The 15,220-nt window shown below is 34.0% G+C and overlaps 1 protein-coding gene across 1 annotated transcript in view; it reads right to left on the bottom strand.

Annotated features, from left to right (window-relative positions):
• Positions 1–1,518: 1,518 nt before the first annotated feature.
• The window catches only part of MEI1 (meiotic double-stranded break formation protein 1), a 36,495-nt gene continuing 22,793 nt past the window's right edge, over positions 1,519–15,220 (bottom strand). Inside the window, exons 23-30 of the mRNA XM_032221149.1 lie at positions 14,502–14,612; positions 13,027–13,208; positions 8,353–8,431; positions 7,392–7,582; positions 6,449–6,530; positions 4,884–4,990; positions 2,870–3,001; positions 1,519–1,692 (exon numbers count right to left, since the gene is read on the bottom strand). Coding sequence (XP_032077040.1) covers positions 1,519–1,692; positions 2,870–3,001; positions 4,884–4,990; positions 6,449–6,530; positions 7,392–7,582; positions 8,353–8,431; positions 13,027–13,208; positions 14,502–14,612 — 1,058 coding nt within the window. The remainder of the gene's footprint in view (positions 1,693–2,869; positions 3,002–4,883; positions 4,991–6,448; positions 6,531–7,391; positions 7,583–8,352; positions 8,432–13,026; positions 13,209–14,501; positions 14,613–15,220) is intronic.

Genomic DNA, 15,220 nt, shown 5'->3' with positions numbered 1-15,220 from the left:
TAAATCTTTCTGCAGGGGAAAGAAATAACCTGCATTATTTTTTCCATATATCTATAACTGCTAAGAAAATTTAAATGCTAGGTGATTTATCAATTAATAATACTATGTTCTGTTCGTTCATTTTTCTTTTCTCATTTCAGCCTATAATATGTAAGGGAGATATTGCCACGTTCCCAAGATATCTGAAGTCAAACTTGAGTTAAGAATAACCAAGTTGGAAGAATTATATATTACTGAGAAAATATATCCCTTTTTTATCAAATAGTCTAGAATCTTTTCAATTTCTAAATCTACTTGGGTGCCTGCGTTCTGTTCTTTTACACTACAATTCTATGCAAGTTTACTCAGAACTACTTGAATAAATGTTAAAAGCTTAAATAAGGAGTCTCAGACTACAACTCTCCCACAGGCAACTGCAGTATGGCTACGTGAGGGAAAATGACAAAAGAAGCAATACGACACACGGTTTTTGACATTTTTTAACATCATCGTTAAGAATTAATATCTATTATATCTGATCAGAAAACCCCTATTTCTTCTACCAAGTTAACATTTCCCTTTTTGCCCCAGAAGGGAACTTTTATATAAATGCTTAAAAGCACTGTTAAAAGAAGTATTAACTACTAAAGTAATCCCTGGTTTGATTATAATCTATCTTTAATGAATGTTAATGGCACGTTGAAGTATCACAGACTATCACATTTATTTTAAAAAAATAATATTTCCCCAAATTAATAGTATGAATTTAGGACATAAATATTACTATAAACTTTAGAATGTATAGATCCTTCTGTTTCACCTAGTTACAATGTAAAGTAGTAAAGGACAGGCATGACAAATTAGAAATTGATTTCATTTTTCTCATTTTTTTCTATCAATAGAATGGTTTTGATCTGTCAAGTTAGCACTGAAAGTAAAGAGTTTTCAACACAGAAAATTAAAATTGGATCCTAACTTTACTACTCTATACATATAGATAAGCAAAATACTATTTTGCATCTAATCACGCAAAAGTACAAGTTATTTTCCTCTTACAATAGTTCATTTAGTGATTGTTTGAAGTTACAATGGCACTGAAGAAAGAGATCTATGACCATTTTTCATACTTATAACTGTTGCAACATCCTCACAATCACTTAATAAAAATTCAGACACTTGGCAACTGGTTCATATATATAGCAACTGCAGTGTCCCAGGGTCATGTGATCCCCTTCTGTAACCGTTTGACAAGAAGCCAGATTCACTTAACAACTGTGTTACTAACTTCAGTGATGTACTTAACAACTTTGGCAAGAAAAATTGTAAAACTGAGCAAAATTCACTTAACAGTCTCGCTTAACAACAAAAATGTTGAGCTCAATGTGGTCGTAAGTTGAGGACTATATATTCATCTATATCTAATGCTGATATTTTACATCACTTCAAATGATAAAAAAGTCAAAAGCACAAAAACTTTTCAAGATATTAAAATTCTTTCTCTTCTTGCTAGATTAGGCACAAAACTGCAAGGGTTCACATTCAGCTACAAAGCAGACTGTACTTCACTCTAATACCTCTATAGATATCCTCTGAAAAAAGATACACTATGCCTTGAGGAGTCCATTGAGGCCTGTTTATGGGTGGGAGGTTCTCCAACAACGTTTGGATCACAGCTTTTTTGCTTGAATCCACTTCATACTTTGTTTTTTGAAACTGACATAAAAAAGAGAAATTACAGAATTTCAGTTTTGAAATTTCCTCCAATTACCACAATTGTAATAATTCAGAAAGTCTTGAAGGATTTTTTCCAACTGGAAAATGTTACTGAAAGGCATGATAAGCTTTTGTGGTCTGCAGCTGCTGCACCTCATGATGTGAGTTTCAATTCAATTCAATTTTTAACAAAATTTGTAAATCAGAAAAGTTGCTACCAAATTCCTGATTTTTAACGACTATAATGGCTCTCCTACAATGCCTATAATTGCAAAAACAGTTCAAGGTCTAACCATATAGTGGGGCTCCACATAATTTGCCTATGCATAAAAAGACTCAATGTGTTTTCCTTCTTTTGAAATGAGAAATTTACTTTTGGTAGATTAGGCACAAAACTGCAAGGCTTCTTACTCAATTACAAAACACACCATACTTCACTCTAATACATCTATACACATCCTCCAAAATAAGTTACATTATGTCTTGATAGGTCTATTAATGCTTATTTATGGGTAGGAGGTTCTCCAACAATCAGAATCATAAATCAGAAATTTTAATGATGATACCAGAGGCATATAAAACTACCTATAAAGGACCTAAAGGGAACATGCACAATACAAATAATGTCCATGCTTATTGTATTAATAGATCTAGAATAGTACAGAATGTATTTAAATGAACTCAATGTCTATTCTACATATTTTTGTTCCTTAAATAAAACCTTAAAACAATTTCACTCTCTTTCATTTTCTGCACTGATATTAAAAGAAAGAAAACATAACTTCATGGAACCTGCACTCAGAACCTAGTGGTTCATTTCAAAATTCCCATGCAAGTATGTTTTTAAGAAAGATTATGAGGAATTATAAATAACTATCCATTCTTCCCGCAATAGCCTATAATACAAATTAGATATCAAATGCATAAAATAAATGCAAACATGTACTTACAGCAATATTACTATGAAAAACGAACAGTAATTATTTTATTGAAAGTAAAAGAAAAAAAAGAGGCTCAGGTAAGCAGGCCACACTATATCTAAAATGAAGTAAATTCTTTAACAGTTAGCCCTTACAGAAACCAATTTGACAACAAGGAAATGCAGAAGCAGGAAGCACAGCCAGTTATTTAACTTCAGTTTAAGTTTCATTCCATCTCTAATTTCCAGAATTCTTACCTGAAGAAGAAACAAGCGAAGAGCACTGATTGTGTCATTAGAAAGTTCTAGCACATTGGTATGAGCTGCTTCTTCCAGAATATGGGTAATTTCAATTTCAGAAACAGTCCTCATGTCCTGATATTTCATAAACTTAGAAAAATTGTATTTTAGTTTTAGTGGATTTAAATTATTTCTATTATCCAGCAAAAACACAGAAATTAACTGCCACAAGCTTTATTGAAACAGATTCTTAAGCAATACTTAAAAATGGATGTTAGAAATAACCAAATTTTAAAAGTTTGGATAAACTTTTCCTCAGTAGTAGTAAATTGCTAGATTAGTGAGCCAAATTAGTATTTTTTCCATTTAATAATATTTTTGAAATATATCAGAATTTCCAAACTTTATGATTGCACAGTTATCAAACATAGAAGTGTTTGCATTTTAAGTTTTGGAATATATGGTATTTTAAGTAGATGCACATAGAATTATGCAGTAAGTCTAACAAACAGGTACAGTAGGGGAAGATTTATCAGTCAAAAGGACACAAGACAGCTTTATACTTCTTGTCTCCCTCAATAAATGAAGCTGGCTTAAGACGTTGCTCTCAAGATTTCAGTTTGTTCTTCAGTTTTGGTCTTCATGGATATTATTAATTATAGCAATTGATTGTTGCCTTCCTTTTTTCTTTACCCCTCCCACCCAAGTCTTTTTGATGACATATTTCCATTGATCATTCCTTTATATATGTTCACATATGTTGTTTCCTGTGATACTTGACGCCTTCCATTCATGGCATCCACTATTGGATTACTAGAGGGAAAAGAGGTTAATCTTCCTTTCTGCCACTCCAGCTACTAGGAGAAATTGGCAAAACTTTTTTTATCTTACTTTAAAAAAAAAAAAACACCTTTCATTAGTTTACCAGTAAGCCTATTAAAAGAAAAAGTCCAGCCTTTCACTGTAACCTTTTCACAAACCCATTTTGGGAAGACAGCAGGCATCCCAGCAACCATTACCCAAAATGGTAATGTAGAAGAGCAACCAGTGACAGAAGCAAGAGGCCATTTCTGCCACAGCACAAAGTAGCCAATTGGACTGACACCATTTATCTACAGAAAATGAATATAGCCCTGCTTGTCTCAGTGGAAGTCAGAAAACATAACTTTTCACACAGCACAAGAAAAGACAAATGTAGATTGCCTACATGAAGGCTCATGGCAAGATGAGGATAATGTGTATTCCTATGCTAAATAAAAGGTTACTGTAATGGCTATCCTCATGCATGTTGTTCCTGAGCCCTATGAATGTGTTTTTTTTTACTGTTGAACATCTAAACAGCTGAAACTGATGAATATGAATGAACAGATTTCCTAAACAGTTTTAATCTTTGGGTTTTTTTATATTGAAAATCATCCATGGCAGTCAGATTTTGACTGAAGCAATGGAAATTCCATCCTTTCATTCAGATATGTACAATATTCCTTTGAACAAAATCATACCAATGCACAAGGGTTAGACTCACATATTGTGTTAAATTATTATGCCGTTTGTTTGATAATGCTTCTATGAACAGTGTTATTTATAAATCGTATTTTCTGGTCTAACTGTATATATTAAGTCCATTAACCTTATTTAACAAATGTGTCAACAAACTTCTATTCGCTTTGCTAGAGAAAAATGATAATAATTATAGAGGGGATTGTTAGAGTTTTCAAGCAAAGAAATGGAGGGTATCTCCCTAATGCACCTGCTTGGATCAAAATCAGAATTATAGTGGCTGCATATAAAAGTTTATTTTGATTAAAGAAATACAATAAGGTTACATTCCCTGTAAGTTTATGCTTAACAAAAACATATGCATATTTAAGGCTCTCTCAAGTTTACAGCATAATCCAGTCCTCACTGCGTTATAAATGGTGTTTCACTCATGTTTTGCCAGTGATAAGTAAATGGAACAATTCAGTTAAAACAGTCATAATGCAATGGAATAACACAATAGGAATTAATAGTTAACAGCCATTATACTCACCAGACTAATAAGTCTAAGAATTTCTGAGTTAAGAAAGGAATTCTCATTACCATCTAAAAGTGTGATCAACAGAAATTTATTCCATGGGTGCGAAGCAATATGACGTGCTAGAAGTGGAAAAATTTACCACAAATAGCTTAGAAAGAAATCTAAGAAAATAATCTCCAAACAAATATATTATTCATTCTGTACTGAGTTAAGTCTTGTTTTATACCAGCAAACAAGGTTGTTTAAAAATAGTAACAGAGGAAAACCAATGGAAGTAAAAAATCTCTCAAAAAAGTGCTCTTTATATGCTGCCCACAATTTAAACAGTCTACAGGTAGTCCTTGACTTAAAACCAATCATTTACCAGAACTTACCATCAAAGTTACAACAGCACTGAAAAAATGATTTATGACTGGTCCTTGCAATGACAATTGTTGTAGTGTCTCATATTCAAAATTTGAGTGCTTGACAAAGGCATATATTTATGAAGGTTGCACTTTCCCAAGGTCATCCTATTGCCATTTATGACCTTTTAAACTGGCTTGGAACAAACAATGTTGATGGGGCAAGCCAGATTCTCTTAATGACTGCATGATTCATTTAACAATTGTAGTGATTTACTTAACAATAGCAATAGCACTTAGACTTACCATATATACTGCTTTACAGCGCTTTACAGCCCTCTCTTACAGCCCACTTTACAGCAGTTTACAGTCAGCATATTGCCCCCAACAATTTGGGTCCTCATTTTACCTATCTTAGAAGGATGGAAGGCTGAGTCAACCTTGAGCCTGGTGAGATTTGAATTGCCAAATTGCAGGCAGCCGACAGTCAGCAGGCAACAGAAGTAGCCTGCAGTATTGCACTCTGCACCACCATGGCTCATGATAAAATAGGTTGTAAAATTGGGCATGACTCACTTAACAACTGCCTTGCTTAACAACAGAAATTCTGGTCCCAAATGTCATAAGTCAAGGACTACTTATAATTCATCCAAAACAAAAATATAATAATAGAAGCAAAGATCCATTCCGATAATATAAAATCTAGGAGAGTTGCTATATTATTCAGTAATGAAAATAGATTATTAAGATTTTCTGCCATGTATAAAATATAAAACATGGTTCAGTCGAGTAAATTCTGCTTCTATCTCACTGGAAATTGTAAACTTCAATAAGCTGTCCTTATCCATGATCTTTTACATTTTCCATGAAAAACTTCTGTGACCTGTCCATTTCCCAAAAGACTAACATCCCAGTAAACATGAGATAGTATGAAGAGTATGGGAATTAGGATGGTATGCATTCATTTCTGCACGAGAGACTTATAATATCTTCATAGCATCACCCAGCTATAACCAAACTGATATAAAGTTTTTCCATGTTATTTTCTTGGCAACTATTAAATATCTGAAATACTGTAAATCTTCATTTTAGTACAAAATATTTTATTCTAAGGTTTATATCTGCTTTAGTGATAAGAAGCCAATGATTGCAAGCCATTTAGGCAAAGCAAAATAATTTTAATATAAAGCATTTTTACTAATAAAGAATACACAAAGATATTGAAAGCTGTACCAGTGCTCTGATTTTTCAGGTGCAGATATTCCAACAAGGCCTCAAGACATCCAATAACAGTCTGTGATAGCAAAAAGTCCTTCTGTAAACATAAAAGAGAAAATACAATTTATTATCAAATTCATCTAAAAGGTATCCCTGAAATTATAACAGAAGTGAATGAAAAAGATAATTCATAATCTTAAGGTTGTCTTGAGACTCATGGGACATAAAATATTTGAAAATGCTCTAACATTAAGGAAGTCCTTCACAAACAAAGGAATTTGCCTCATTTCCCCAGTATCATGGATTATCCAATATGCAGAGACAATTTGGAATTATAATAAGTCTGTTCCTACTCCAAAGGAAATATAGCAAAAACAATTTTGCTGTGCTTCTTTTGTAGCACCATGCCCATCAATTTTCTTTTTAAAAGAAGAGAAGTGGGGATTTACTTCTCATTTCAGCTCCTGGGATTCATTGTCCTTCATGAACTTAAAGCAATAGTATGTCACAATCTCTGTTGATTTTTGGCTGTTCTGAGAGATGACACTACTATATCATTGCACAGTAATCTTTTAAAACCATTGTCCTTGCTGCAGAAAACACAGCAAAAGAATAACAAGGAAGTGGACAAGTGATGCTTTTAGTGTTTTCTCATTGGCAGCTGGAATTAATGTTAACTTGGGGAAATGCATGTACCTATGGATCCTGTTGAATGTTCCAAAATTCTTCTCATAAATAGGGTGCAGATGCAAGAGACAGTGGCTTTATATTGTTGAGAATAAATCTATACCTTTATGAATAATTGTTTCTGGTAGGTTTTGCATCATTAGACAGTTCAAAAGTGACAAAAAGTGTACTTGATTCTATTCTCTTTACTCTTCTCCATTTATTTGAAATAAATCAGCTTTGCTGAGTCCCACAATTAATATTTCAGTTCCATATTAACAGTAAAATTTACCTGGACAAGTAGGTTTTGTAATCGAGCAACCAAGGACAGTACATGCCACATAGCCAGTGGAAACAAGGAAATATTCTCTTTTGACTGTGGCTGTTCCTTTTCCTGTTCATCTGTGGACTGGACAATAAACTTCACGAAGGATGAACAGAGGTTCTGCTTAAAGAAGGCTCTCAAAAACTGAAGGATGCTAACTGGATAAAAAAACAACTATTAGTATAAAGTAAGTATTTCCCTCATACACTTCAGAGATCCTACACTACACATAAAAATCCATGTACTTGGACAGTTCAGTATGTACTCTTATTGGAAAAACCACTCACTAGCCCAAAGTCCTAGTCTTCAGTTTTAAAAGGTAGTAAATTATTTTACTGCAGTCATTAACCAGCATAATTAAAATATCTGGCTCTTGAATAACTATATGTACTGGGGTGGGGGGTATTCTATCAATTTTATCAATCTGTTTTCTGGAAAAATGATTTGCTACCATGTTTCAAAGTTATCATTAAACAAGGAAAATTCAGCTAAAACTTTGCAAAAACTGTAGTCATGGTGATAAGAACAGTATGGACAATTTATCTGAAGAAGAAATTTCCTGCCTAATTTTTATCTGTTATTTTCAAAATATGTCTGCTGCCACAAAAATTGAGAAAATAAGCATTTTGCTATAGCATAACTAGGATTAGACATAAGGATATTCAGTTCAAAACAATAACACATTAAAAAAATCAACCTACCAATGAAAATAAAGTATACGAAATTCATGTGATAAGCGGAGCATAATGAAGAAATTGCATTAAATTCATGGTGTGTGAAAGAGGATGGGAAAGTGCGATATTGATCAATATTGGGTATTATTACATCTGTAATATTGTTGGAGAACTCCTAAGATCTACCATTTTTTGTTTAGAATATCCTTAAGATATTTTGTGTTCACATATTTATTTTTTGTGATGTTACCTACCAAAGAACAATATGCTCTTTTTTCTGTATGCAACTGCATTGAAAACCTTGTCCACATCCAAGGAGATCAGGTGATGAACCTTTCAGAAAGGAATCAAATGAATTGGTTGAGGATAGATGCACAGAAGGAGATGTGGGTTTTTTGTTCAGTATTTTTCCACTCAAAAAAGAATTTCGCCAGGGGTTCTACAGCTTATTTTTATATATGACCAAATCATCTCAATTTATACTGTTTGGTCACTATGGTCAAAGCACATTATTCATCCTTTCTGCACACAGTTTCTTCTTTTTTTAAAACACTTTTAAAATAACTCTTTAGTGACCCTCTGAGAGCTGTATACAATGAAATTTCATTTTAATGTATGCCAATTAGTGTAAAGTGACAATAAAGTCATTATTCTAATTCATTCCTACAGCATTTAATTTTTATGCTTTTCCTGATATACCAAACTCTCATTTCCATATTAACAAAATAGGCAATAGTATACAGTATAGTATACAGTACACACACACACACACACACACACACACAAAAACATGTGCTGATAAATAAAGGGAGACTAGTATAAATCTATTTCAAGCTATTTAGCTCTCAACAGCTAGCCATATCCTTACTGGGATTTGAACCTGGGCTGTTTTTACATGTTAGGCAGTTGTATTAGTCACTAAGCCACAAGCACCTGGTATGCCCAAATATGGGAGGGAGCATACTGCTGGCTAGCTGATGAGAGCTAAATAGCTTGAAATAGATCTATACTAGTCTCCCTTTATTTATTTATCAGCACAAATGCAACACAAAAATGGTTTCCTGCTTGGAAGGTTCCTAGGGTAGAGCTGAAAGGCAAAAAAGGGAAGAAGTATGCTCCCTCCCATATTTGAGCATACCAGATGCTTTGATATAACACACACACACTAGTTAGTAAACATTCTGCTAAGATACACAAAATCATTTCCATGCTCTGTGTTTTCTAACTCTATAATTTGCTACCTTACATTTATCCCATAATACAACCAAAGGAGCTTCACATTTCTCTGTCTACTCTCTGTTCAGTGTTGAACTATACACTAAATATTACACTTATTTTCATATACTACTATTATATAATGCTCTTACTGTATTCAGTATTTCTGAATCCTGAAAAATATTTTATAACTGAAGCCTATTCACCTTATTGTGTGCAATAAACTTTTCATACATTTCTTGTCCTTTTAAAACTGTTTATTTCATTTTCATTTTCATTTTATACAATCACTTATATACTGTGCATTTAAAAAAAAAAGGGAAAATCAATGAACACAACTCATCTTCCACCATAGAAAACCAACATAGCACTTCAATCCCCCATACACCCTTTCTTCTCCCCCTCCAACTTTCATTTCTCCCCTCCAACATTCCCCTCTTCTACTTCCCTTCCCCCTCAAACATTCCTTTCTCCCCTTCCCTCCATCTCACCCTCCTTACATTCCCCTCTCACTCCCTCTTTACTTCTCCCTCTTCTTTCCCTCTACTCCTCACTTTGGTGTATCTCTACAATTCATTAATCTATTCAGTTTATATTTTACTCTAAAATTAAGAAAATGAAAAGAAAAAAGAGAAAATAAAAGAAAAAAGAAAAGAAAAGAAAAGAGAGCAACAGTATACAAGTGCATTCTTATTGTTCTGAAAATTGGGACTGTATTTCCACCCTCCCCCCTCCCCCCCCTAAACCCCCCTCCCTAACCCCCTTTCGGCTTCCCAGGTCCCATACCCGGCATAACTTTTTATCAAGCACAGTCTGGAGTATATTAAAATCAAATAACTTTAGAATTAAAAGATAAAAGATAAATGAAAAACAAAAAAAAAAGGAAATAGTAAAAAAAGAAAAAAACCACACACACACACAAAAAAAAGGAAAAACGGGAAAAATCAACAAATTCTCTACATTAAACTCAGCTTCCCATCATTTTTAAATCTTAAACAATGTACCTCATTCCTAATTTCAGTTATTTTATTACTTGCAGGATTTCAAACTATATTGAAACCAAGTAAGTTAATTAAATGGAATTCCAGCGAAGGCCTTATCTCTTTATCTAAATATCCAAACCTTTGATTTATCTCTTTTACCTCCTTCTCTATTAAACCATTTAAACATTCAAATACTTCTCTTGGTTTCCTTTTCCAACTCCTCCCATCCTGCCTTTACCCGTGTCCATATATATATTTTATTTTCATCCGTACTCTTCTTATATTTGCTTCACCTTCCTGCAGACTCTATAGGTATATCTTTCCAAACATTATATTCAAATAACAATTTATACAAAGATCAGCTTACTTTCTGTCTCAAAATAAACTCTACTTAAACCTTCACTACCCTCCCATCTACCCCACACTTCCCAGCTCCATTCAACCCGAACCACAATCCAAGAAGATCACGATCTCCGCTCTCCTCACCCTAAAAAATAAATCATGAACAATTAAGTAGAAATTCAAAGTTATCCATCGAATCCTGTTTAAATCCCATACAATATATATTCCAAAATCATCGCCACTTCTTTCAGTCTCTTTCAGTCTCAATGTCTCTTCGTCAGTATGCAGCTATACCGTTTTACCCAAGACAGAAATCACAAAGTATTATTCAGATTAAAAATTAAGCAAATGTTTTAGAAGCATAACTAAGTCTTTATTCTCTACTCTTCTGCCCTTCCGGAGGGGGAAAGCAATGCCTCTCGCCTTGTAGCCACGTGTTCCGCTGTTTCTCTTCTCCTTCTCCTTGTCTTTCTCCATGTCCGGGTAATTCAGGAAGTCCCGCCTTCAGAATATTGTAATAGAAATCTCGGGCTTCCCAAACAGAGTTGAGGCAATGTTTTTGGTTATCAAATGTAACAGTAATACCAAACGGCACTTCCCATCTGTATTGTATCTGAGAGTTTCTGAGTTCCTTAGTTAAGAAGGCATAGTCTCTTCTGGCTCTTAATATTTGAGGTGGTATTTCTTTGAAAACAATCAAGTCCTGTCCATCAATTCGCAGCCTATTATTGTAGAACTCCTGTATTATCGCGTTTCTGGATTCTCTTGTGGCAAAATATATAATTATGTCCCTCGGAAGTTGTCGCTGTTTTGCTACGTACGAATTATGGCGATAGATTTTTTGAATCTGCCAATCAAAGTTAAGTCCCGGACTTCCCACCGAGCGACTAAAAGCCTCAAAAAAGGTCTGTTTCAAATTCTCCTGCTCATTTTCACGCAATCCCCTAACTCTTATTGCAGACTCAGTCTTCTTATAATTTATCATGACAAGTTGTTTTTGCGCAATTTGGATTTCCTGTTGTAATATTTCAATTTTAGATGTCAGGTTGGAATTAGCTTCTTCCAAAAGTTCCAATTTATCCTCCATTCCAGCAATATAATCTGTCATAACATTCATAACCTCGATCATATCCTCCTTTGTTTGAGCAATCTTGGCATCAAGTCTGTCATAAAAGTCTGAAATAAATTTTTGCATTTCCTCTCTGAACTCTTTCAGGATTTCAAAAAGAAATTCTTTCGTTAGCAAATCTCCAGTAGAGGGCGTAGAAGGCAAGGACAGCGGCTTTGTAACAAATGCCTGAGATGAGCGTCTGGGTTTCGATTTCGGTGCCATGATAAAAAGGGAAGCAAACAGAGTCTCTGCTCACGTTAATTTGAGATAAGGTAGTTTCAACAAACCCCTGGCAATCAATAAAAAGAAATCTTCGAGGGAACAGGGCTAATTAGTTTGTAATCCCTTAAGTCTGTCCAGGAAGTTGAAGATATATCGTTATAGCAAATGCGGAAGTTACAAAATCACCATTTTTTTTTTTTTAAGAAAAAAAAAGGTTAAACAAAAGGAGTCTTTTATAAAATTGAAGCTGGTATTTTAAATAGAGAAAAAGGAAAAATTCACAGGTATGTTCACTGCCCGGATTAATCTTAAATGGGTTAATTACAAAGGCTTGTTCTGGGGGGGGGAAGTAACTCGCCTAGAGCTGGAAAAAAAACAGCTGAGAAGATCTGGCCGGAGTAAATGACTCAGCTTTCGTTGATTCACTCTCTTTCGTTCGCAGCCAAAAAGAAAAAAAGGCTACGAACTTCAAAGAGGATTCTAACTGGCTGAGGGACCCTCCCTACTTTTTCCTTAATGGAAAAAGAGTTATCTAAGATCTTAAATAGATATACGAACCAGAACTCTGAGGGCAGCTTCATTAAGCTGCCGACGGCGGCAAGAACCTCCCCCGGAAGCCCCATACATTTCTTAATTACCTCCTGAAGGGTAAAGTTAAACCTGCATACATCCTACCCAGCATAAAGTCACACTGCATTTCTCAGGTCTTGTTTACTGTTATATTTTGTATATTTTCAATTAGAATGCTGTTGAACAACTTCCCAAGAACATTTAACGAACATTTTCCTATATACTCTTGCAATATTTTTTCTCTATGTAAGAAAATAGTAATGGCATTCTTCCGATTGTCAGATAAGATACAGTCTTCACACATACAGTACATTAATAAACTGCACAGCCAATCCATAAACATATCACACTCAATGTTATTTTTCCACTTGTACTATCTATATCAAGTTAATAATGTGTAATAAAGTTAAATAATGCCCTTATTACAGTAGTGAATACAGTAAGAAAAATTAACTGGTTGTACACAGATTTATCCATTTTCTAACCTCTGTATTGTAAATATTTTGTTGTGTCAAGAGTGAAGCTGTCAAAAGCCAAGCAGAACAAATAAGTGATTCAATGGATGAGGAGAAGACAGGTTCAGAGAAAGAGGTTGACATCCAGGTGTAGTGCAGGACTTTCTCAAGGAGCTCTATCAAAGATTTATTGGAAAGTAACAATACTACCACTGTAAAAGAAGAAAGGATTCAACAAGCTATGTGTAACAAGTATAATTTAGGTCAGTAGCAACCATGTATAATTACAAATTAGTACTGAAATCAAAAGGAACAAAATACCACAGGTCTAAGGCTCTTGATCTATACTAAAGATCCTAGCAAATCTCAGTAAATTGTATACTTTTGTCTCTGGAGATTATACACAAAAAGAGAACACTATTTTTGAAAATACTTTTAGGGTTTCCACAGATATTATAACACAATAACGCATATTTTTAAAAACAACAGGTGCATTTTTAAAATAAATATTTTAATTATATCATGTTCAGTAAAACAGCTGCCCCCACCACTAAATATTTCAATAGAAATAATAAATAGCATTCCCATTTTCAAACAGTTCTATATTGGTACCTATCTTTAAGTCTCTGAATGTACATATTTTATTTTTTCCATCACATAATAGAGATCTTTTTAAAAAGATGTAACTATGATGTACTTATTCTAGTACACAATAGAATCAAATAACCTTGGCTCAATAATTGGCTCAAGTGCACAGGTTATTAGTTTCTACTATAAGAGTTACTATAGATGAGGAAACTTTACATACTTGTTTTAATATCAAAGCTAGAGTTCTACTCCAACTCACTGAGCCAAAGGAATGCAATAGTTGATTATCCGAACCTCATCAACAATATACAATTTTTAGAGAAGCATTAATTATAAAGAACAGAACTGCAACTAGATAGGGTCTTTGCGGTATACAACACATCTGTCTGTCTTTCTATTTCATTTAAAAGTATGCCGAAAAATATACATTCAAAGTGACAATAAAGCTATTCTATTCTATTATATTCCTATTCTCTAGCTGCCCATCTCAAGAAAGCAATTCTGTGCAGCATACAATAATCCAATAAAAATATGTCATTTTATAAAACTATTATATAATAATCTTAAAAAGTATTGAAAACAATAAATACTAAAAGAAAAACTAATAGGCAGAGGAACATTAATAAGGGAGCCACCTCAGTTCTTTTCTTATACTTGTCTCAGATGCTTTTTTCAAAAGGCAACTGGGCTGTTTTTTATTTGAGGAAGAAGATGCTTCACTTCTCATCCAGGAAGCATCACTGATGAAGTTCCTTAGATGAGAAGCAAAACATCTTCTTCCTCAAATAAAAAACAGTCTAGTTGAGGGGGGGGGGAGCACTTTTGAAACATCCATCCTGAAAATATGACCATAAGTCCTTATTGGGGAAAAGTGTTCATTCTATCACACACAACAAAGCAATTGTTTTACTTTTTACCTATTTGTTGGCTGGAAGGAATAGTCTGCTGAAGGCTCCAATAAAGAAAGTTCAGGGATGGCTGAAGAATTTCAGTGTCTGTTGGACTACATTTCCCACACAAATTGATAACTGCATAACAGAAATACTGTGCTCAGTATAACAATCATCCTTTACACATTTTAATATGTGAAATCTTTGGGGATAGCTACACCAACACAGACTACCAATCAGATAAGTTTGTCATCATAGTCACAAATAAGACCAACTGCTTCAAAAAAAAACACAACAGAAGAGAAATCCCGTAGTGAATATAGTCACATCTGTGCTTACTAATTAGCACCTTTGTGGCCATTTTTCACTATCATTCAATTTAGGCTGCTGTAGTTATACTCAGAAAAGCATTACAGAGGAATATTGACAATCTAGCTCAAGGAGCTTGTTTTTGGAGCTAAGAAAGCAGAAGCCTGGCATAAGCTAGAACAAAAAAAAGTTGTCCCTTTTTCTTGTTGACTAAATACTTACTTCAAAAGCACAATTTTCATCATTACTATTTTAGTGTGTTGTCTCCTGATATGTGCAGATGCATCGCTCTTTCCCAGAACATAAGCTAAACTAACCAATTCAGATCCCAAAGGGAAAATGCATTCCAAAAATACTGCCACTATTGGAAAAGAGATTTGCACCACTTTAAAGAAAAGATCCTCATTTCTCTTTGATCTGATGAATCTCCCTTATTA

Source organism: Thamnophis elegans, chromosome 7 (assembly GCF_009769535.1).
Source record: "Thamnophis elegans isolate rThaEle1 chromosome 7, rThaEle1.pri, whole genome shotgun sequence".
Lineage (NCBI taxonomy): Eukaryota > Metazoa > Chordata > Lepidosauria > Squamata > Colubridae > Thamnophis > Thamnophis elegans.
The sequence above is the reverse complement of the archived record's forward strand: the minus strand, read 5'-3'. Positions and strand labels throughout refer to the sequence as shown.